The sequence below is a fragment of the Pelmatolapia mariae genome, linkage group LG7 (genome assembly GCF_036321145.2).
Source record: "Pelmatolapia mariae isolate MD_Pm_ZW linkage group LG7, Pm_UMD_F_2, whole genome shotgun sequence".
In the NCBI taxonomy this organism is placed as follows: domain Eukaryota; kingdom Metazoa; phylum Chordata; class Actinopteri; order Cichliformes; family Cichlidae; genus Pelmatolapia; species Pelmatolapia mariae.
The window spans coordinates 2,238,025-2,260,533 of NC_086233.1; the positions used below are offsets into that span (position 1 = coordinate 2,238,025).

Below are 22,509 nucleotides of genomic sequence, written 5' to 3' on the forward strand. Positions count from 1 at the left end.
GGGCCTTATGTTTGACCCTGCGGGTCTAAACAGAGAAAAACTGTTTCGTTTTCCCGGACTTCAGGATTGCTCTCTCTGTCCGACACTCCCTGAACGCACCGTCAGGGTTTGTTTTGGTCCTGCGGGGCTGTGTCACAGCCATCCAATCAGAGACGAGAAGGGGCGCAGGCGTGTCATGTGACCCCTCCCTCCCCTCCTTGTACACCACTCCGAGATGCTGCGCGCGCGTCTCTCAGTATAATTCATTCCCTGCGCGCGGACAGACGCATCTAGCTTGTCTCCGTTATTTGCGAAGCTCGTACGATTATTTTCATCGTTACTATTATTATTATTGTTAAAAAAAGACTTAAAGAGCAGAAACCTGCCGCACTGTGGGCTCCACACCGAGAGAAATAACTGAAATATATCCTCCTGCGACACACGCACCGGAGGGGGCCCGCGTTCGCCTTCTTCCTGTCTTCCTGTCGAAAAAATGAAAACCAAATTCATCAACGGGGTTTCTTCTTCCCCCTCCATGTCGCTGGGCCTGCTGGTGACCGAGAACGCCCTGCAGGTCCAGCCAGACACCCAGGAGGACTGTGATGAGCTGGTCCGCTCCGACCAGCCCGACCCAGACACCCGGAGGAGGGCTTATCTGTGGTGCAGGGAGTTCCTGCACGGAGCCTGGAAGAGCCTGGCCGAGGACCTGTTCCAGATCACCATCATCAGGTGCGGATGATCATCGGAACCGTTATTTCTGTTTATTTTCACCATCCGATGTGTGTTTTTCTGTAAACCGTATGATGAGATCATCTCACAAGAGCCATGTGACCCAGAGTGGTCGAAACAGCAGAGCTCATTTCATGTTCCTGTGTCAGAATCTGCTGATATATATATATATATATATATATATATATATATATATATATATATATATATATGTATGTATATATATATATATATATATATATATATATATATATATATATATATATATATATGTGTGTATATATATATATATATATATATATATATATATATGTGTGTATATATATATATATATATATATATATATATATGTGTGTATATATATATATGTGTATATATATATATATATATATATGTATATATATATATATATATATATATATATACACACATATGTATATATATATATATATATATATACACACATACATATATATATATATATATATAGTGCAGTCTGTATTCTTAGCCCGACGGGTGATGTAGTTGATAGCAAGTGGGAGCCTACCTCCCACTCAGAAGAAAAAAAAACCCCAAATTGGTCTACACTCAAAAAAGAAAAGAAAATCTGTCCCAAAAGCCGACTTTAACTCATTTCAGTCATTACTGTTAAACCACTCTGGCATCAGTGTTGTGATTATTTAATGGGTTTTATTGCAGATAGTTTTTACTTCAAAGTGTACAAATGTTTAAACTTAAAAAAGTCTGCCTTTTTTAAAGCAGCACTTTTCTTTGGTAGAAGTTTTGTAAGCAAGCACTTTTCACAGTGATGAGAAATATAATGAAAACATTAAAAATGAAACATTAATGGACCCAGGACTGAGCCTTGTGGAGCACCGTGATTAGAGAAGCAGTGTTAAAAGAGAAAGTGCTCACTCTAAAATGAAAAAAACTCCAGAAATGCGGACTTTAAATAATTTAATTACATGTAAAACTGTAGTTTTGTTACATGAAGTGTAAAATGTTAGATTTAATGGGATCTGGTCCACTTTACTTGGTTGGTAAACGTTCACCCTACACAAAGCACATTTTCCTCAATGATAAACTTTTTAAATAAACTAACCTTTGAGTGTAGATTAGGATTGATTGATGTAGTGCTGCCAGAAAAATGAAACCTCAGGTCATGACCTCTTGTCATCTGTTTAAAATGATGGCTGGTAGCTGTATCTGTGTTTAACACAAGAATTTGGATGACAGCTGATGACATTATTTCTTGTCATTTTTTAAATTTTCTTCTTGCGTTTACAATCGGTGTGCTGATATCAGTATGAGCTCGATAACAATATTGGCCCCTAAATGCTATTTTAAGCCACTCCCTTATTCAAGAGGAAAACTTCTGTGGAAAAGAGAGCAGTGCGTCCTCCTGGGATCTTTTTATTGTTAGGCACATGTGTAAACCACTCCACTACAGAGCTGCTAGTTTTGGTGTTTTTCTTCTATACACTGGTGAATCCATAATTTAATCACACACACGCAAATATCAATATCATATTCACTGTCTGTCTGTGTTCCAGGGGTGGTCTGAGCAACAAGCTCTTTCTGTGCAGCCTCCCCGACAGCCTGAACTGTGTTGGGGACGAGCCGAGGAGCGTCCTGCTGCGCCTCTATGGGGCCATCCTGCAGGTGGGAGCCACATCACATGTCAGTGTTTTACTGTGCAAAAAGTAACCCAGAGTCGCCATGAGGACGTAAGGAAGTAGTTCCCCCTCGGTAGTTTTTAGTCTGCAGTTACTTCTTTTTACTCACACACACAAATAAGAGCAGACATGTAAAAGTGTTACAGATAAACAACAAAATAGACGAGTGAAAGTGCCGTTATGTGTGAATGTGTGTCACATGCTTATATTAGTGTATGCATGCAGTTATGCCTTCATGTATGTGTGTTTGTGTGCGTGTTAGCCATTGTTGTACATGGTGATGTACCCCCATGGCTGTACATGCATGTGTTCTTTGCCGTAGGCTTCCCAAAGGAGCGTGCCTTGGGCACTCTTGTTCCCAGGTGAACCCACCCAAAAACACGGTACAGTATGAGATCTATGAAGTCTCAGCCTAATACAAAGATGTAACACACACTCATGTAGCTCAGCCGCTAGGAAGGAGAACAAAGTCCTCCTGCCTGTCCTTTTCCTGCTCTAAATCCCTGTCTTGTGATTCTTAATCATTAAGAAGTCAGCTTCATTTTCAAGCTAGCGGACAAACGGCGGACCTGATGATGGCACGTCCACGGCTCAGATCAGATAGATCAGATTTCTGCTGCCCATCAGGTGCTTTTTTTGGAAAAAATAATCTCTTTGCATGACGTGGCCACTGAGTCCAGAGTTCATGATGTCAGACTCATCAGCAGATCCACTCTTACGATAGCGCTTAGCTGCTGGCACTCGCCACGTCGGAGTGGTTTTGCTTGCAAACAGCGAGCGGTAAGAGTTCAAGGCCAGCAAGATGTGTGCACAGCATATTCTAATCTCCTGCTGGCAGTCAGAACACAACAGAGTCACAGCTGAGATTCAGCCATTAAATTTGGCATTTGCAGCTGACGGTGCATTAGCAGGAGACCTGCATTAAGTATTAACTCTGCTCTGTGTGCTTGCTAATGGGCACGTAAGCAGTTAGCTTTTATTGCCAGGGATGTACGAGAGCACCGCATCACAGAGTCCTTTAACCGAGGTAACTGCGGTCGTCTCCGCCGTGCCGCAGGAGGAATTAACGATGTCTAATCAAAAAGCTAATATGATTAGGGGACGAATGCCTTTGTCTGAGTGCACAGCTACTAATGATTAAACCGAGCGTAACTGCACTGGAGACTGTTTCTGAGCAATAAAGTTATGTGATGCTGATGAGCAGAAACCTGCAACTCTCAGTAAAAGTGCAGGTTTCCTATCCATCTGCCTCTGCTCTGCTCCTGCCTTCAGTCTGAGGGCCGCTGCCTGAACAGTCCTCTGCACTGTCGCATCCAAAAGACTCGGTGTGTGTTTGAGCTCATACTGTACTGTCTGCACCGCAGGCACAGCTTTGATGTTGACGGGCGGCTTGGCGGCATGTATTCATGGATAGTTCTTCCCTTTTTCTCTTGTTGATAGATGTCCTGTAATAAAGGGGATTCTCGAGAGTCAAACAAAGAAAATCACTTCCAAGTAAGTAACAGACGACAGCTTCTCTACTCAGAGTGTACGTCCACAGCAACACTCGACTCACATGTGTATGCCCCCTCCCCCCTCTCACTGATTTCTCAGAAGATTTGTTCTCCTCCCCTAAATTCCTCTCTAACTCACGCTGAGCCTGAAGGGGATCCGCCAGGTTTCTCTGAGCACGTGGGTCGGCGGGGCTTTGGGGGAATTCACAGGAACGGCCGAATACTTGTAGCCTGTTAATTTAATACCTGGCTCACCCGACACTGCATGACTGAAAATCTAAAGTGTTACTTTTTTCTTCCGTTCAATTTCGGATTTTGTCTTTTAACACCTAAACCAAAGCACAGACACCCAGGAGATATAAACTGTAGCTGGTCATTAACCTCTTAGCATCGTCAACGTCCCCGACGACCAGAGGTTCACAGGTTAGGTCCACATTTTCACTCATTTGGTCAAAATGCATCTCGAGACTCGATTTGAACGGTAACACCTTCTAGTTTCTGAAACTAGGCCCTTTCAGCATAAATCTCGCCCTCGCTGGTTACCTGGTGGCAGACGTGACATTATTCCCCGTGTTTACACGCTCTTCCGCATGACCTGCAGTTTAAACAGCCCTCGTGGATGTGTATTTGCTTCCAGAAGACTTTCACAGTCGCGTATTTGCAGAGACTTCTTCTCTGCTGTTGGTGTGAACACACCTTTATTAAATGTGTAATGTTACCACCGTTTGGAGTTTTGCAATGTACTTCTGTTGACTGTTTGATCTCACATTAAACTGACATATTAATGATACAAATGTAATTAACATGATTTGTGCATTTTTAAAAATAATTGTTGTTTTATGACATTGCAGCTGAATTTGCTGCCTCTGTGCACCACAAAGGTCATTTAGTGTCATTTAGTTCCATTATTCTCCAGCAAAGGTAAATGTTCTGGTTCATGTACAGCAGTTTTCAACTCGAGAACTCAAAGTGCACACTTTGGTGAACGCATTTAGAGCAAATCAGAGTTCAGTAACTTTCCTAAGGATACTTTGGCAAGCAGGGATCAAACCACCAGCCTTTCTGCTCTACCTCCACTACCACCACAGCCACCCAGGTCGATCGTGTATATCTTCAAAACAGGAAAACAGAAAACAGAACAGCCGTCTAGGTCAAAGGTTAAAAAGCAAAACAGACAACAAAAAAGTTTTATTTCAATTTTAATTTAGCGAGAAATTAAAAAACTAAAGTACTGATGTCATGTTAGTGGTACACATATGAAAAATGTCTGATTGACACTAACCTCATAGTTGGTGATACTGCACCTTATCACTGTGGTCACAACATGTAAAACACAAAAAGGAGATGATGCAGTATTTAAGTAGCTAGAGTTACATCTACGACTGCAGACGTACGTGTTAAGGTGATAACGGTTCATTCAAGTTGTTGTAACAATGTTACAATAAACTGTTCTGAATGTCTTTGTTGGCTTATGTGGCATCAGCTGGCCAACAGCGAGATCAGCAAGCAGCGATGCAGGTTATCGTTATTGACCCCAAATGAATCATAAATGTAATGTGTAATAGTTCATACAGTCTGCCTAAAATCACTGCAGCCCCACACACAGAGGTCACAGTGGCTTAAAGAGGTGCTGCTTTGATGATTGCTTTGAAGGATGTAGTTCTGGTGTTATCTTCCCTCGCAGTCCTCTAAACTTTTTGGATGCCAACCTGTGATGTAACATATACACACACCTTGTCCTAAAACAAATTAAGTCGACATGAAGCGACGATGAGCGGGTGCCGATGTTTCCTCACAAGAAAAGGAAGACATGGAGATTCTGGGTTGGTCCAATTCTCAGGAGGAGGCATGAGCGGGGAGGATTTCATGGTTCAGTCGAGGAGGTGAAGCTCAGGATTTCGTCCATATTTCAGGGTCAGTTGAGCTCTTGTTGGCAGAGTTGGGACTACATGTGAGTAGCTGTGTGTCTGAGGTAAACTGGTATTATTTTACTATTTCCATCTCATTCTATAGTCAACAGCAGATCTGATTCGTTGGATCTGTTAATTCGCATCCTGCTGCTGTACATTTTGTAATACGTGTATTGTAAACCTGCTAAAAGCATGTTCAGGGTAATTACGAGCTGAGTGCTGACAGTCTGCAGTGTTCTTAATGTGCAGACAGGAAGATAAAATGCTGAAATGCACAAGTGAAGGAAGTTTGCGTGTTACGCAAGCCTCATAAAAAGACTAATTTTAGTGAAATAGATAACCAGCACAGATGTGTTCAGGGTATCACTGCAGGCAGTGTACCGAGCCTTAAACCCACTCACCCAGAAAGTTCTGTACCCACGCGGCATCATGTGACCCCCTTTGACCTTCACGTTACAAAGCTGAATCATGACTCTCTGTCATGGGACTGAGATTAGGTCATCAGCAAGTTAGCCATTGTTTCCACTCAAGCATCTTTCCATAAAGATGGCAGCTCCTCCCCCTCGACTCCACTTCTCTAATCTTCAGCTCGCAGTGAGGCTAACGCTGGACTGCGAGTGTCTTCGGATAACCTCGCCTAGATCTGCCTTCCCTAACAATGCAGTCTGTCAATGTAAATCCCATCTGGATTAGAAAGGATGATGCGGACCTAATTCCTTGGATGTTTCAGTCGTCACAGCAGAGTTGTAGCTCACATGTCGGACAGAGTTTACATCCAGGTGAAGACGACACAGTGACACAGTTAGGCTACAAACCCTGTGCTGGTTTCAGGATGTAGCTTGATATAAAAGTGTTGGCCATTTTTTAGCGATGAAGGCTTGTGCCGCCCCTTTCCTCCTGTATTTCTCTGAGATCTTAAGTCGTCACAGGTGGTAACCGTAACCTCGGTCCTTATCTTATATTTTGGAGAAGACCAAAACAGATATTTTGGGTAAAAATGTGAATTTTTTTAATCTGTGTCAGGCAGAAAGATTATTTTTGTTACCAAGCCGTTGGCAGAATAGTTTAATATGTCAAGGTCAGGGTTAGCGTTGTGATCATCACTTAGTACTCGGAGGAGGAACACTTAAGTTATTCAAAGGGAGTTCAGTTTGATCTATTCTCTTAGATAATGTGCTTTCTTTTGATGTCCTTTTATTACCTTCATTAATCCATCGTCTTACACTCATAGCAGGGTGGATAAGTATTGAGGTTAGAGCAGCAGCTGTCTGAAGCTCACGGTGCACCTGCTCCAAGGCCAGCCTGCTAAATACCTCTGAGCAGAGACGCAGCACCGGTAGATGACTGGCATAACAACTTGGATTCAGTCGTAATCAAATATTCACCAGGAACAGAGTGTACGTTAGACCGAATGTTCCTCGGGTAGCAGCACAGACGATGCCGTGTCAGGCGACAGAAAACTGTAGGAGGAGTTTTTCATCAGGAATGTTTAGATTCTTCTGCGTCCGAGCCGCGAGCCGGGGTTACGGCTAACACTGGTTGATAATTAACAAACCTGTGGGAGAGAAAGCAAGTCAAACATGCATGTAAAACAGACACTGGCATTTGGAATAGGTCAGAGGAAGTGAAAGTGAGGTCGAGGGAGGACTGCAGGCTGTCGATACCGACCGCGCTCACCGTGTGGGCTGATGCAGCAGCCTCTAAAGAGCCCATCAAACAGAAATGGACCAGTGCATTCACTTAACTGACATTTGGGTCACTAGTATGCTTTCACTTTATCATTTAACATTTAAATGAATGACTGAGCTCTAATGTCCAGGCTGAAGCATGTATTTAAATGTTAGGACGTGCACAGGCTGAGTCCCTGATTTGATATTTTAAATTGCTGTCTTACTGGCAGACATGTTTGTGTTAAACCAGCTCAGAAGTGCCAAAAACTCCAGTTTGGACCAATGGACTTTAAATGGTGGCTTCAAAGTCAAAGACTCCCACATTAAAACACAAAGCTTTACTAAAAAACTTGCCATGAGGTACAAAGACGTTTGCATTTTACTTTTTTTCATAAGTGAAATTATAGTTTTGAGTCATCCCTCATTTCTTTATGATGTGCAGTAAATCAATGTGGGGAGTTTTGAAGGTGCAAACATCCATGGAAATACAGCATTTAGGCAACAACAGAGTTTGTACAATTCTAATGAGCTTGAAAATCAATATTTTATATGAACACCTTTATTTTTCAGCACATTGTGAACGCTCTGAGGCCTCGTTATCTGCCAGCATTTGTGTCAAGATGATTATGATAATGTGGATAATTCATGTCGGAGATTTGAAAATGGCTGCGATCAGCTCTTTGCAGATAAGACATTATGTAAGCACAGGGAGCATTCTCTGAGTGAACAGCAGGGGAATAAACGTGAACGAGCTGCTCTGCGGTCAGGAGACGGCGCTAACGTGTTCACGGCGCTAACGTGTTCACTTCCATCGCTCTGTACGTCCATTGTGTTCATACTAGCAAGTATGGCTGCATGAAGAGCACCACGGGTATCTGTATGATGCACCCATATGGGTCAAAAAGTCAGGAATCCTCTAAACCGCCTCACATTTTGGTTTAATGGTGGGATGAGAGGAGTCAGCACTGCCAGCGCTAGCTAACAAGCTAACGGCAGGTATTTTCAGGCACTGACATCACGCACGATCGCATTTATTATAGCAACGCTGTCGTCTTCACTGCAGGAAGAACTGAGTGTTCCTGTTTGTGTGACGTTGTGGTTTTAAACATTCAGAACATGCTGCGTCTTGCACAACAATCAACCGCAGTAAATCAGCAACTTGCTGTTTGCAGTTTAGAAAACCACAACCCTGTCAGAATTCATGCACTACATAAGTACACAGTGTACTGCATAATAGTATGTAGACAGAAGTATCTGGATGTAGGCGCAGAGAGCATATCTGTATGCTATTAATAATCGACTGAAATAACCATGAAAAAAGGAAATAACAGTTTGATTTAAATGTATTTATGCGAATATTAAGTTCAGACATTCCCTTAACCAGGTCAACAAACTATTAAGCTGCTAATAATCCCAGAATTCATGATGTTTCTCATCGACTGTAACTTAAACTACAGCAGTGCTGACAGTTACTAGGTTGCCACTGTTATTGATGGCTAACTGTGGATGTTAGCAAAGTGTTCAGAGAACAATCATTGATGCGGAAATGGTTCACAAACCAGTTTGAGTGCCTCGAGACACCATCACAGGATCAGCGGAGGCTACACCCGGCTGACAACCAGTGACACACATATACACAACCACAGGCTCTGCCAACTTACCAAAAGCCAATGCCCACGTATGTTTTTGAACCATGTGACAAAAGAGAACATTCAAATTTTACACCAGCCGGGCAACAATGCTAACCAGGGTCTTTCATGCTAGGACAGATTAGAAGTACTGCCCAATTTACTGGTGTTTTGTTAGTGCTGCATTGTTTGTTCTGCTTTTTTCTTCAGCAGATATGATAGAAAACAGGAAAATAGCCACATAGCTGCCGTAAAAGGCAGATGGAATATTGTTGTCATCCCACCAGGCAGCTGTAAACGTGATAACTCGAGAGCAAGGCGGCGTTTTACCAAACGTGCATCTGCTAAAATTCTGCTGATAATTGGTGATGTCAGGTGAGGTCAAATTTTCCAAAAACTCAGTTCAGTTTAGTTTAAATCAGACTTATTTGTATAGCGCTACTATAATCTACTTCCATGTGAGTTTCTTATGATGCTTCTCATCCACACCTTGTCCATGTAACACATGAGAACCGAGAGAATCTCATCCTTGTGTATAGCTTTACCGAGTTTGGGTGGTCCCATGAGTTACGTCGTAAACAGAGACTGGTTACTGGATGTGTAGGCAGCTTTATCACAGCAGAGATTCCCATATTCCCTAAAGAGATATTCCCTGGAGTCCAATGTTGTGCTTCCTTGTTGGGAGATCAGTCCTGTTCTGCTTTGAGACGGACGGTCTCAGCGTGGTTCATAATAATTCATAATGTTTAGGAGGCCAGAGTGGGCAGCATTGTTTTCTTTGAGTCGGCTTCCTGTCGGGCACTCATTATGAAACACATTCCCATGGCTGTTATCCAAAGAAGCAGGCGCACGTTTGGATCCAAACCTCTGTCTCTGCTGCAGTTTATCTCAAGGTTATTCACTCAACAGTATGAGGATGGCAATATATCACTGATTTTTATTTCAAGGCTTGAACTGCAGCACAACATGGAGATTATTCAAATTAAATGGGCACTTTAGCAATTTAGACTTTACATTTTTCAAAGTTAAGAGACTAAAGAAATCACTGAGCTGATAAACGCTGCATGTTCCAAACTTTTCAAACAGTTTGAAGCTGATATAGCAATACAAGAAAATTCAGTTCAGCTTTATTCATATAGTGCCAAATAACAACAAAGGCGCTTCATATTGTAGCGTAAAGACCTTACAGTGACACAGAGAAAATCCCAACAATCATACGACCTCCTATGAGCAAGCGCTTTGGCGACGGTGGGAAGGAAAAAAACCAACAGAACCAGGCTCAGGGAGGGGCGGGGCCACCGGTTGGGGGTGAGGGGAGGACGATGGGACAAAGACGCACTGTGAAAGAGAGACAGAGTGATAATAAGTAATGATTAAATTCAGAGATGTGTATAAACACATGGTGGATGAAAAAGGGGACCGAAGAAGAAATAGTCAATGTATAGAGTGCTTATACAGCTCTAACTATATGCTTTATAAAAAAGGAAAGTTTTAAGCCTAATCTTAGAAGTAAACAGAAATCAATGATAGTTGTCGTCTTTGGTGCAAGTTCCTGACATGATTTAATAGAATGGATGGTCTGTTCATGACTTTCTCTAAACTAAACTCCAGTAAAAGTAAGAAACCCGACTGTAGAATTAACTCCAAACCTGTTCGTCCTGTTCATTTTGCTGGCGATGTGTTAGCAGTCCATCTGCCCAGCTGGTGATCTCTTGCATATTTGGTGAGAAGCCTGGTTTCCAACAGAATCGAGTCAGCACACAGTTTTGGTCTTTGAGGACACGTGACTGTGCTGGTATGAGAGGCTCCCCGTTAGCCTCCAGCCCCCCGTTGGTCTCCGGGCTGCATGTGTTGGCGTGGGAGCTTTGTGCGTCTCTAAGATTAAACGAGAAAACACAAGGCCGTCTGTCTCCTCTGCTCCAGCAGCTTCAACAGCGAAGCCAAGTCTTCCTGGAGATTTTCATCTACCTCTTGTGTTTCTCCTCACCGCTTTGACAGGCAAACCCTACTAACCCTAACCACAACATTTCTCCTCATTCAGAATCATCCATCCTTGTCCTCCACCACCTGATTGCCTCCTAAGCCCCTTTCAGACGTGCACTTCACTCTGCTGAAGTTGTGCCATTTTCACACGTCAGACCTAAAGTGATTTTCATGTGAAGCAGCTTTGGCAGGCTGCCTACCAGAAACCCTGAAAAGAACATTTTTCCTTTTCAAAGGCAGTCTGCCTGTGTCTGAAAGTGGCTGAGGAGAGGATTCATCCACTCTAATGTTAACGTTTTCAGCCTGTGTGACCAGAAAGAGCTCTTTGTCTCATTTGCTATTCTGCGGCTGTGATGGGAGCTAACGGTGGAGGTGCTGTGGACTCTGACACCGTGTTACCTGAAATGTTGACTGTGTTGCTGTTGTGTATCTTCAGGGCGCCGAGGCCATGGTGCTGGAGAGCGTGATGTTCGCCATCTTGGCTGAGCGAGAGCTTGGACCCAAACTCTACGGTATTTTCCCTCAGGGCCGCCTGGAGCAGTACGTCCCCGTAAGTCACCGTGCGGTCCTTCATTACTGACGGGCGTTCACATTTATGCAACCAATTAAGTGAGAGCAATGATTGTTTTTGCACATTAAACCGGAGGAGCTGCACTTACACATCACGTTTCCTTCCACTAATAGGATTGACAGAAATCAAGTTAAAAGCAAACATTACGATCCAGACGCAGGTGCTTTATCGATCTGATCAGCTGTTACGGGATGAATAGACATTATCACGTTGTCAGCATGAAATCACCTTTTCATGGACACCAGCTAACTGCAACAGCAGGAAGTGGTGTCATTTATAAATAAACAAAATTGGAAATGTATTTCTTTCTTTCTTCTCAAAGCTGCACTCCTGCTGTCTGTTGAACTTTATTCCAAAGTACTGATGTTCTCAGTATCCTATTAGAAATAGTTTATTTTGACGTACATGCTGTCTTTTTACAAACTGAAAACAATATGCATTTTATTTTCATTTTTGCTAAAGTTGATAAAGATTAATTTAATGAAGTTGGGAACAATCTCCAAATACATTTCACCTGGTTTCAAAGTTTTGTTTCATTTACAAAAATATGTTTTAGTGAAAATATTTTCAATCTCTTTGTGGTTTATTTGATTTTTTTTAGCAGTTTAGGAGCACTCAAAGAAGTCCAATACTGTTGCCAATCCTCACAACTTTATTTTTCAAGATTAGGACTGAGAGGAAAGAAATGTTAGAGTGTGTGTGTTTGTATTCATATCTTTGTGGGGACCAGAATCCCAGTCCCCACAAGTCTGACGGCATTTTGAGACACAAAATGTGGTTTTAGTTACAGGGTTACAGTTAGGTTATATTTAGGGTCAGGGTTAGGCATTTATTTTTCATGGTTAGGGTAAGGGGCTAGGAAAAGCATTATGTCCACACATGATATGAATACCCAACTGTGTGTGTGTGTGTGTGTGTGTGTGTGCGTGTGTGTGTCAGGATAAAAACAAGTGTAAACACAACCCTCCAGCTCGTGTACAGTTTGAGGCCCGGGGGATTTCAAAATTGCTCAACGCAGTTTGGCGGTGATAAGTCGTAAAACTTTTCAAACAGGAATATCAGGTGTGGATATTTTTAAAAGGTTGCTCAGTGATGAATTTAGAGGCTTAAATTACTTACAGAACAGAATTTGACTTTAAAAATTGTTTAACGTTTGGATGTAGGAACCAGATTGTTTTCAGATGTCTGAAAAAACCCCAACGTTTCTTATTTGGCTCTCACACACCGGGGCTCTGCAAGATAAGATTTTAGTTTGGATGTCAAAGAAACCCTGACCAAACCTGTGATTTATGCAGTTAGAGCCAGCAACGATCATGGTTTCATGCAGTTTGTCCTTCTGACAGAGCCGTAAACTGGACACCTGTGAGCTGAGCGACTCCAGCATCTCAGCTGAGGTTGCACAGAAGATGGCCAGGTTTCACGGGATGAGGATGCCCTTCAACAAGGAACCAAAGTGGCTGTTTGGAACCATGGACAAGTGAGTCACCCGAGCCCGTACGTCACCGCGTCAGGCAGTGAGCACATGAAGTTTCCTCAGTTCAAGTTTTCCCAGATAGCGTGTCACAGCACTGATTACTTATCGACTTCTGCAGGTGGCCGTCGCTTATCGCTTATCCCCTTGAAATACCTTCAACCTTATGCATCAAGTGTTTACGAGGTTTACATTGCTCAATGTTTGTCGGCGTGTGCTGATAAAGGCCGCTGTCTTTTTCCATCAGTATTCCTCATACATGCCTAAATGTCTGGCTGATCGCCTCCTGAGTTATGTAAGCAAAGCGTGAGTCCGGCCGTTCGGAACTTTGACTGATTTTCCCGCCACAAAAGATTCATGGGAAAACCTGGGAACTAGTGCTGGGCGATATGACGATATATATCGTGTGGACGATAGAAAAGTGTCTATCGTGCCATTTGTCTTCTATTGTTTCTAACCCTAAATTTATAAATTATTACATAAAATATATCATTAACCCTTTACAACCGGTCGGAGCAGGCACACTCCGTTTTGCCTAACTATTTTTAAATCCCTGTAGAACTGGAACCACGTGAGGTAGCGCAATAATTGTTTTTGCATATGAAACCGTAGGAGTTGTACTTACATCTTATTCCATTAGCTTGTCCTAGGTCACGGTTTCCTGCCACATATAGCTTTGCAAAAAATGCATAAAAAGCACTTCCAGCAACAAAAACATAATATTCCAGACTTGCAGTAACAAAAACATAATATTCCAGAAACAGGCTTTGCCGATCCGATCAGCTGTTCATAACACTTCCTACGTTGGAATATAAGTCAGCGCGAACTATCGCATGTCCGCCATTACCTGTCTGAAACCGGAAGTGACGTCATTTTGCGGAAAATGTAGTTTTTAAAAGTCATGTTTGACTTTATGCTTTTCTGTATCGTTTCTGGGATGCTTAGAACTCAAATGACACTGTTGGAAATAGTTTATTTTAATGCATTATAATATTTATTTTCATTTTTCCTGTAGTATATAAAAATTAGTGTATCTCAAACATAAAACTATGAAGACACTCAAAATAAATTTCTTGTGGTTGGAAACTATTTTGTGCAACCTTTTTGTATTTACAGTTTTGAGGGATAAGCCTCTTAAATTTCTCTAACTAGAAATATATGTAAAAAACAAAACAAAAACGATTTTCATTTTTTTTGTAGTTTATTGCACTTTTTTGCAATTTATGTAGTTACTATGGACTTAATGCATACATATTATTAAAATTTGGGCTATAACGGTTGTATTGATGTATAGCAACTTGAAATGCTCCCACAAATGGCACTACAGCATGTAAAATGTAAACACAAGCTCTGTCGGACTTGGTTCTATGGTAGGTCTTAAAGGGTTAAATAGCCTGTGGCAAATAGGCTAATAAAGAGAAAATAAAGTATAAAAAAATGATATTTTTTGCAAAGAAACTCCGTCTTGTGGTTTTGCGACATGGTGCTGCTTTACGTGCACCCGGATTTGCGACATGCTTTACGGTAACTCAAAACAAAGACTGCACCCTCCCCACTCGCTGTTTACAGACTGCATACTTTCCAGATGACCACAGGTCAGGTGGTATATCGTGATATATATCGTTATCGTGATATAAAAGAATTCATATCGTGATAAATATTTTTTCCATATCGCCCAGCACTACTGGGAACTATTGTCCTGGGAAACACATGGAAGCTGCCAGATGTGATGAGATTATCTGGGCATTGTTTTTGTTTCCTGTAAAGAGAAAATTACACCCATACAGAAGATGTGGTTAGAATATATGTGAAGTACACTGAACTGGCAGCAACTGTGGGCCTTGCATACATCTAAATATTTGTATGCTCAAATTTAAATAGCAGCCAACGTGTGCAAATATCAAAAACACAAAGACATTTTTAGACCAGCTTAAAAATTGGAGAAAAAGTTTTCATTATTTTTAAAAACTATTGTTTATTATTTTAAAACTAAGCTATCATTGACTAAATGTAACTTCAACACAAGTAGTGACCTGTGTTCCATTTCCAACATATCTACTATGACTTTTTCCTCTTTTCATTAACGTGTGTGGATGTAACACTTTGATCAGGTACCTGAGCCAAGTGATGAGGCTGAACTTCACCAGAGAGTCGCACCTGCGTCGCTTCAACCGCCTGCTCAGCTATAACCTCCCACAGGAGATGGAAATGCTCAGGTATGTTGCTGCAGACACGCAGCTGTAAAACACTGCACACATGACACATGCGTGTTTCCTGACTGTTATGCAAGACTGTGGACATGCTGGCTTACCACAGGAAACATGCGTGAAAATCTAGGCTACACAGGCGCAGAGGGCAAAGGAAGCACAGCTGAGAGTCTCTAAACATCCATGACTTTATAATGAAGTGACCGCCTTTGTGTTTGTCCAGGTCTCTGCTCGAGTCCACTCATTCTCCCGTGGTCTTCTGCCACAACGACTGTCAGGAAGGTAAAACCTGAAGACGCGAGGTCGCTCTTCATACCATCCATTTCTTTTCCTCTGTTGTAGCAGTGCTAACTTGTGTGTGTTTGCTCCTTTCAGGAAACATCCTGCTGCTGAAAGGCCGCCAGAGCTCAGACAAACAGAAGCTGATGCTCATTGACTTTGAATACAGCAGTTACAACTACAGGTACACGAGCAGTACATCTGCAGTAACATCAGTCTGACCTGGGAACCCTCACCAGCTGTTTCTGCATCAGTCCATTGCTGTCTTTATTAATATCACTATTGTTATTATTGTAGGGTTAGCATTAGAAACAAGAAACAGATTGATAAACTGGATCAGCATCATTAAAAATAAAAACAAATGAAATAAAAACTGACACAAAGTGAAAAAACACCTCCATGTTTGCAGTTTTTTAATGGTTTGGTGAAACTGATGCGCCGAGCACAGCCTGACTCGAGTGCTGAACTGCTGCTGCGTCACTCATCTCCTACCAACCTGTGTCACATTCAGTGCTCTCTAACCAGATTATAACCTGGTTGTAATCTGGTTATAATGGGAAACAAAGCTAGCAGAATCAGAGCGTAAACAAGAAGAAAAACCGCCACAGTCGGCTTATGGCTGCGTTTTAGTGATATTCCTACACTCATGCCCACCCTAATCTGTTGAAATATTAACTGCAGCTGTTATGTAACCAGAACTTGGCAGGCTGCTGAGGCACACAGGATGAAGGGCGATGATGACCCGAAGTAGACGAGAATACAACGATGTGCTTGTGTTTCTGCACCTCTCTGTCTTTGTGCGTCGCTCATTTCTGGGAAACACTGCATATTACCCAGAACTCCCTCTTCCTCCCAGCTCCCTTCAGCCTGGCCCCTTTAAGTCCTCCCCGTGTATAACATAGAACACGTGACCCTGTGAGGCATGAAGAGGGCTTGCATGTGTGCTATAACACATGTACAGGAAGAACACAACAAAACAAAACATGCTGTGGGTTATTGCTTTTTCTCTCTGGAAGCGACAATAAAGGGTCGAGCTCAGGTCACTGCCTCCCCCGCTGCACAGGGAGGTCCTGCTCCTGATAACAGTGTGGGAAACGGCACTCGGGAATACTTGAGGGAAGAATGAGACTGAATCACACACAGGATTACTGCGACTTTACAGTCACTGCCTGTGGGAGAAGATTTACTTATCTTTTTAATTATAACTAAACCAAAACAAGGAACAGCACTGGCTCATAAATGTGTTCTTGTTTCTTTGTCCATTCAGGGGATTTGATATCGGTAACCACTTCTGTGAATGGATGTACGACTACAACTGCGATGAGTTTCCTTTCTTTAAAGTCAGCGCTCAGAACTACCCTTCAAAGGCCCAGCAGGTGTGTAAAATACGTTAGTGGGCTCATTCGATTTTTCTAACGGACTGCTGACTGCCATGAAATGTTTCCTCGTAGCTCCACTTCATTGAGCGCTACCTGCGCGAGTCAGATCAAGGGTTCGATGGCTTGAGCGCAGAGGACCAAATGAAGCTGAAAGAAGAGCTGTACGTGGAGGTCAACAGGTGAGCTTAGGGTACAAAGACGCGTTACCTAACGCAGAGTAACTCGTAGGATACTGCAGTGAAAAGCTAAATGGAAGTAGAAAACACTTTGTGTCTTTGTGATGCAGGTTCTCGCTGGCATCTCACTTCTTTTGGGGCTTGTGGTCCATCATCCAGGCCCAGCTGTCCACCATCAAATTTGGATATCTGGTGAGTCTTTGCTTCCTTAACTTGAGTCCTTATTTACTTTACTCAATATCAAAGTTGTTCGGGGCACAGAAAGGAACTTCAGCTTTGGTAAAATGTCAAGTAGGAAAGAGGAGGATTTAATTTGAACCAAAGTGAGATACATCGAAAAAGGTAATTCAGGGCATTCCTGGTCGTCTCCTCTGCTGTCACAAAAAGATGCGCAGTGGTCATTAAAAGAAAGAATCATGGAATTTATATGTTTGTTCAGGACAAACAGTGATAGAAGTTGGTTACCGTTACCTCTGGTTGGAGTTTTAGCTTCTGCCTGGCTGTGCTCAGCTTCTTTGACAGCCTCGGGTCAGATCAGGCTGCCATGCAGCGGGACGCTGTCACACCAGCTGGCAGGGTTTTGGTATCCTGACAGGAAGCTGCGTGCGCTTGGTGAAAATCCGAAGCGTGCAGATTCTGGGATATGTACTGGTTAAAATGATCCAGACTTAAAGCTCATCAATGTGACTTTTTAATAACATTTTCAACACTTAATTCAGATTCTAGTGCAAAGTCACAAATGTGAATTTCAAGCAAACTGATGTAACATCTAAAACAAGAAGAAGAAGGAAGAATTCACTGTGCAAAGACACTGTAGACACTGACACAAACTGATGTTTTATTAGTGTGAATGTGCTTAACCCGGAGCACACAGGGTTACATTTGGATTTATTGTTATTACTTAAAACAAGCCCTTGTTTCCACATATTCATTTGTGCTTACCTGTGTTGTAGGAGTACGCACAGGCCAGGTTTGATGCCTACTTCCAGCAGAAGAAGACCTGGGCTGTGTAAAGGAGGCGAGATGATTCAGTATTCTGACAGCACGTTCAGCCAAAACGTCAAGGACCCACGGGCTGATAAAGTTTCTGCGATCTACGCTTTACTTACACTCCCTGCCTTGCTGGTATTTGCTGGCTACTGTTGGTGTTGTGTTGACCAAAGCCAAACCTTGATCACGTGGCTAGTAGGTGCTTCGAATATGCCCCACAATCATTGCAGCTCAAAGTTTACACGGCGTAACTGAAGGCCAAAACCCCCCAAAACAAAACAGAGGCAACACATCGACTCGCACTAACCTTCATCGCTGGTCAGAAGTTTGTTTCGGCCCAGTTTGAACCATATCACTAACATGAACGTTCTGAGAGCGTGGCTAGCTCAGAAGTGTTAGCATTGCATCAGTGTGTATGTACAGTATGTGTAGATCATTCTCCGTTGGGAATGCTGTGTGGGAAAGAATCGGAATCTTAACTTTTCTGCCAGAGCTCCCAGTAGCCTGGTTCTGTCTGCTACTGGTGGGCTGATGGATTAACAGGTTCGACTTTCTTCCCACTTGATGTTTGTTTCATTTTCTTTTTTGTGTGTGTTTGACATTATCTTCAGGCCAGGGCAAACACGGTTATTTTGAACTTCTAAACATGTGAATATTTTTCTGGGGTAGCCTCTACAAATCAACATGAAAGCTATCGAACGTCAGGTATCGTCATTACAACAGGACACATTGTAGCTTACTTACTTATAGTCCTATGATTTCACTTAACTGTTTAAGGGACAAAGGTGTGGTGTGGTGGTTTCATGTTATTATTATCATTATTATTATGGATCACTGTGACAGCTGCACACGTTGGGTCTGTGTTGTCTGATTTAGCCTGGCTGCTAAACCGTCTGTTGGGAACCAGATGTTGTTGCCGCATTGAAGAAAGCTTCACACTGAACACATGACAATGGCTCCTTATTGTGGTGATGGCTTCGTTGGTGACGTCACTGGTGTTTTGGCCCAAGTGCCTGCTGCCATGCTGCCTCATCATTGTAGCCATAATCCAGAGTAATGATGCTGACGGTCACGTGTTGCTGCAGAGTTGAACTTTGCATAAATTACTTCTTGTAACTGGACTGCTGTTGAAGGGGCATTTAGTTAAGACCAAGAGCGCTCTGTTTCCAAGAGCTGAGTCACTGATGTGAGTCATGTCCAAGCGCACGTTATGGCCACTGTCTGCTTGAGCGAGGGTAGAAATGCAGCAGTGCAGCAGACAAACACTGTGTCCTGTGTATGTCAAGCTTACCTCTGAGGTGCTACTTTTAGGTGGTGATATAGAGGTTTGATATAGACACGTGGCACAAAGAGATCATCCAGACCAGCTAAGTTCTACCTCACCCTGATTAGTTGTAATTGCATCATTGCAGTATTTTGCTATTGTGTACTAATCAGTGGTGGGGCATCATTTTTAATGACTTTAAATGAAATTGTGAAAAATCATTTTCCTGTTATTTCTGTACCTCTTCATACTTTAATTGGTACCATGGGCATAGCAGTGCCTGCTAGACTGACAATGACAACAAAGCTTTCCATTAAAAAAAATCAATATACAGTATTAATGTAACACAAGGACTCCTGCTGATATCGCTTTCGACCTCGTTACCAACTCTTAGTATATCGACTTTATTAACCTTTTAACATCCATCAGGTCGTTGGCCACCCGTCTAGGCTTAGGCGTCAGCGTTGGGTTTAATCAAAGCCCACCCTGTTGTAGACTTTGTCCTTTTTGTAGGAGGATAATCCTTCTAACAGATTTATACCTTTCAATCCTAAAATGTATGAGACCTAATCTAAATATAGTTTCTGAAACGGTAAAGGAGGTGTCATCGGTGGTGGTGATGACTCCAGCCCTCGGTATGAATCCTCACTCTTGTTTTGGAGAAAAGCAATAAGAAAAAAATGGAAATAGTTTTTAATGCATGTGAGTTAAAACGATTATTCTCTCTTCCTGAATCCCAACACTTTGGACAACAGTTTAAAGAACACAAACAAGGTTTCAGATCATCACTGAGGATTAGTTAGACCTCACATGTGCCCAAAACAAAAGCTAACGCTAGACTGGTCGAAAGGGACTTGGTGGTTGGGGTTGATGGCTGTCCTTAATGACCTTGTTAACTAGACTATAAGCGGCATCAATAAGTGTGTGATTGTCCATGATTGTAAAATCTCTGTTCGGATGAGGGCGTTTACCAAAAGTCAGTCCAAAATGTGATTGTCCCATACCCAAGGATTCTTCTGTTAGATCCTAGTTTGACCCCAGATTTGAAAAATGTGATCGTGCCGCTACAAATGAAAGTCGTACAGCTACCACAAAGGCGCTGTGGAAGCAGCCAAACTGAAAATGTGACCCTAGCGAATGCTGCGTTTCCCAGTGGAGGGAACCTGTTGATGGGGGAACTAAACTTTTCTCTACACTAAACATTTGACGGCAGAAGCATGCAGAGGTGTTTGAATGTCTACTGTGGCACTTTTGAGGACAGTTTTAGGAGGTGACGAACTGTGACTTTATTTTACATGCAGGTGTACTTTTGTACAGTTATTATATTTTCTTTTGAAAATTTTTTTTAGGTGTAGTGAAATTTTGATACAATGAGACTTAAGGTCTGCGAGCAGTGGATTATACTCGATAAATATTCAAATTCAAAGCGTTACAGTACTTGTTTTTCTGTTTTCTCGATCATTTCTTGTACTCAATCTGCACTTGAAGTTGTCTTTAATTTGTTGAAATTTGCCCTGACCTTTCATTGCTGTACATGCTGTCTCTCAGTATTGTGATGTTTTATGTTTTCTTACATTCCATATTGAAAAAACCAACATCACAACGTACAAGTATTTAACATTCCATACTCGTTACTTTAGGTTTTATGCACATTTTGGACCAAAGGAACTAAAATGAGTCTTTAATTGGTTCTTCTAATCCAACTGTAATTAAACCCTTGCAGGGGAACAAAAACCTTCACTCGTGTTTCTGTTTCTTTTTGGCAGTATTCACTAAACTATATAGAAAACATTACTTAACTATAACTAATGAAAACCCTTTACATTACTGTTGTTACTGTGAATGTACTTTGTGTTGATTCAATCCACCTTTTTTATATAAAGATGTGTTGTTTTCTGTGAAGAGCAGCCCCACCTACGCTGTCACGTGGCTCGTAGCGATAACCTTTGCTATCTATGCAGCTATACTGAATGCTTACGTACAGATAACAGCATACTTAAAGGTTTCAGGTGAACTGCAGCGACACAGAAATGACTTTGGCTGTAAATTTACTGCTTTGCACAAATAAAAGTTAAATGAGAAAACAGCTGACTCTGGTGGTTGTTTGGATACGCAGTCTTGGTTAATATGATTGGCACTTGCCAGGACGCGCGGTTCCTCTGAAGCTCTGTTGTGCTGGGTTAAAAATACCAAAAATTGGTGTCGTGCATGTTCAGTGATCATTCATCAGATTGGATGGAAACCAACACAGTATCTCAGTTTCCTCATTACATCACAACAGATTAACTGTGTTCTAATTTTCCAGTCCAGTCAGGTTGTGGCAAGTGCACAATACTGTGAATACCGCAAACAGTTGCAGCAGATGGCCCCGCCCCTCCCTGAGCCTGGTTCTGCTGGTTTCTTCCTGTTAAAAGGGAGCTTTTCCTTCCCACTGTCCCACAAAGTGCTTGCGCATACACTGTAAAATCTCATTAGTTCCCAAAACTTAAAAAAAACTATGCAAACTTGTTGCCTCAAAAAAACTAAGTCAAGCTTACTTAAGATAACTAAGTTAGTGCAACTTAATTATTCTGGGATCATATCATTGTTGGGTGTTCTCTTATTGTAGGGTCTTTACCTTACAAGGTCAAGTAACTTATTGTGATTTGGCGCTATATGAATAAAACTGAATTTCTGAAGAGTGTAAAGAGACACATTAAACATTTCATGGATGGTGATACAAGACATTGATTCAAATGCTTTCATTATTTGCAATCAACATTTATAAGTTATTCTGAAACAGTATCCATTAGTGACAGCAAGGCATTTCAATTTGTAATCACATAACTGTGTTGCTCTTAACTCCGTATTTACAGTATTTACCAAGTTGTAACCTGTGGTTTATCATTTGGCATCTGAAGCTGGGGTGGCAACAAAGACTTTGTGCAATAAAGTTACAAAATGGCTCGATATTCACTCTGGTCCAGGGAGGATGAGATTTACAGATTTCAGTGATCCACAGACATTTCATCTTATATTTTAGATTTCATGCAGCTGGGTCAGATAAAGAGGAAATTTTTACTCAAAGGACACAAATCAAAAATACACCAGCCACGATATGTAAA

The 22,509-nt window shown here is 42.0% G+C and overlaps 1 protein-coding gene across 3 annotated transcripts; it reads left to right on the forward strand.

Annotated features, from left to right (window-relative positions):
* Positions 1-234: 234 nt before the first annotated feature.
* chka (choline kinase alpha) lies at positions 235-21,489 on the forward strand. 3 transcript variants are annotated; one of them, XM_063477552.1, is made up of 13 exons: positions 598-708; positions 2,262-2,388; positions 2,707-2,767; positions 3,825-3,878; positions 11,505-11,618; positions 12,983-13,116; positions 15,222-15,326; positions 15,541-15,599; positions 15,693-15,780; positions 16,864-16,972; positions 17,048-17,154; positions 17,262-17,343; positions 18,105-21,489. In XM_063477552.1, the coding sequence occupies exons 2-13, from the start codon at positions 2,354-2,356 to the stop codon at positions 18,162-18,164; spliced, it is 1,008 nt and encodes a 335-aa protein (XP_063333622.1). In that variant the 5' UTR covers positions 598-708; positions 2,262-2,353; the 3' UTR covers positions 18,165-21,489. The 3 variants fall into 3 exon arrangements, with proteins under 3 accessions (XP_063333620.1, XP_063333621.1, XP_063333622.1); XM_063477550.1 differs by lacking the exon at positions 2,707-2,767 and having other exon boundaries at positions 235-708; positions 2,262-2,370; XM_063477551.1 differs by lacking the exons at positions 2,707-2,767; positions 3,825-3,878 and having other exon boundaries at positions 235-708; positions 2,262-2,370.
* The last annotated feature ends 1,020 nt before the right edge of the window (positions 21,490-22,509 follow it).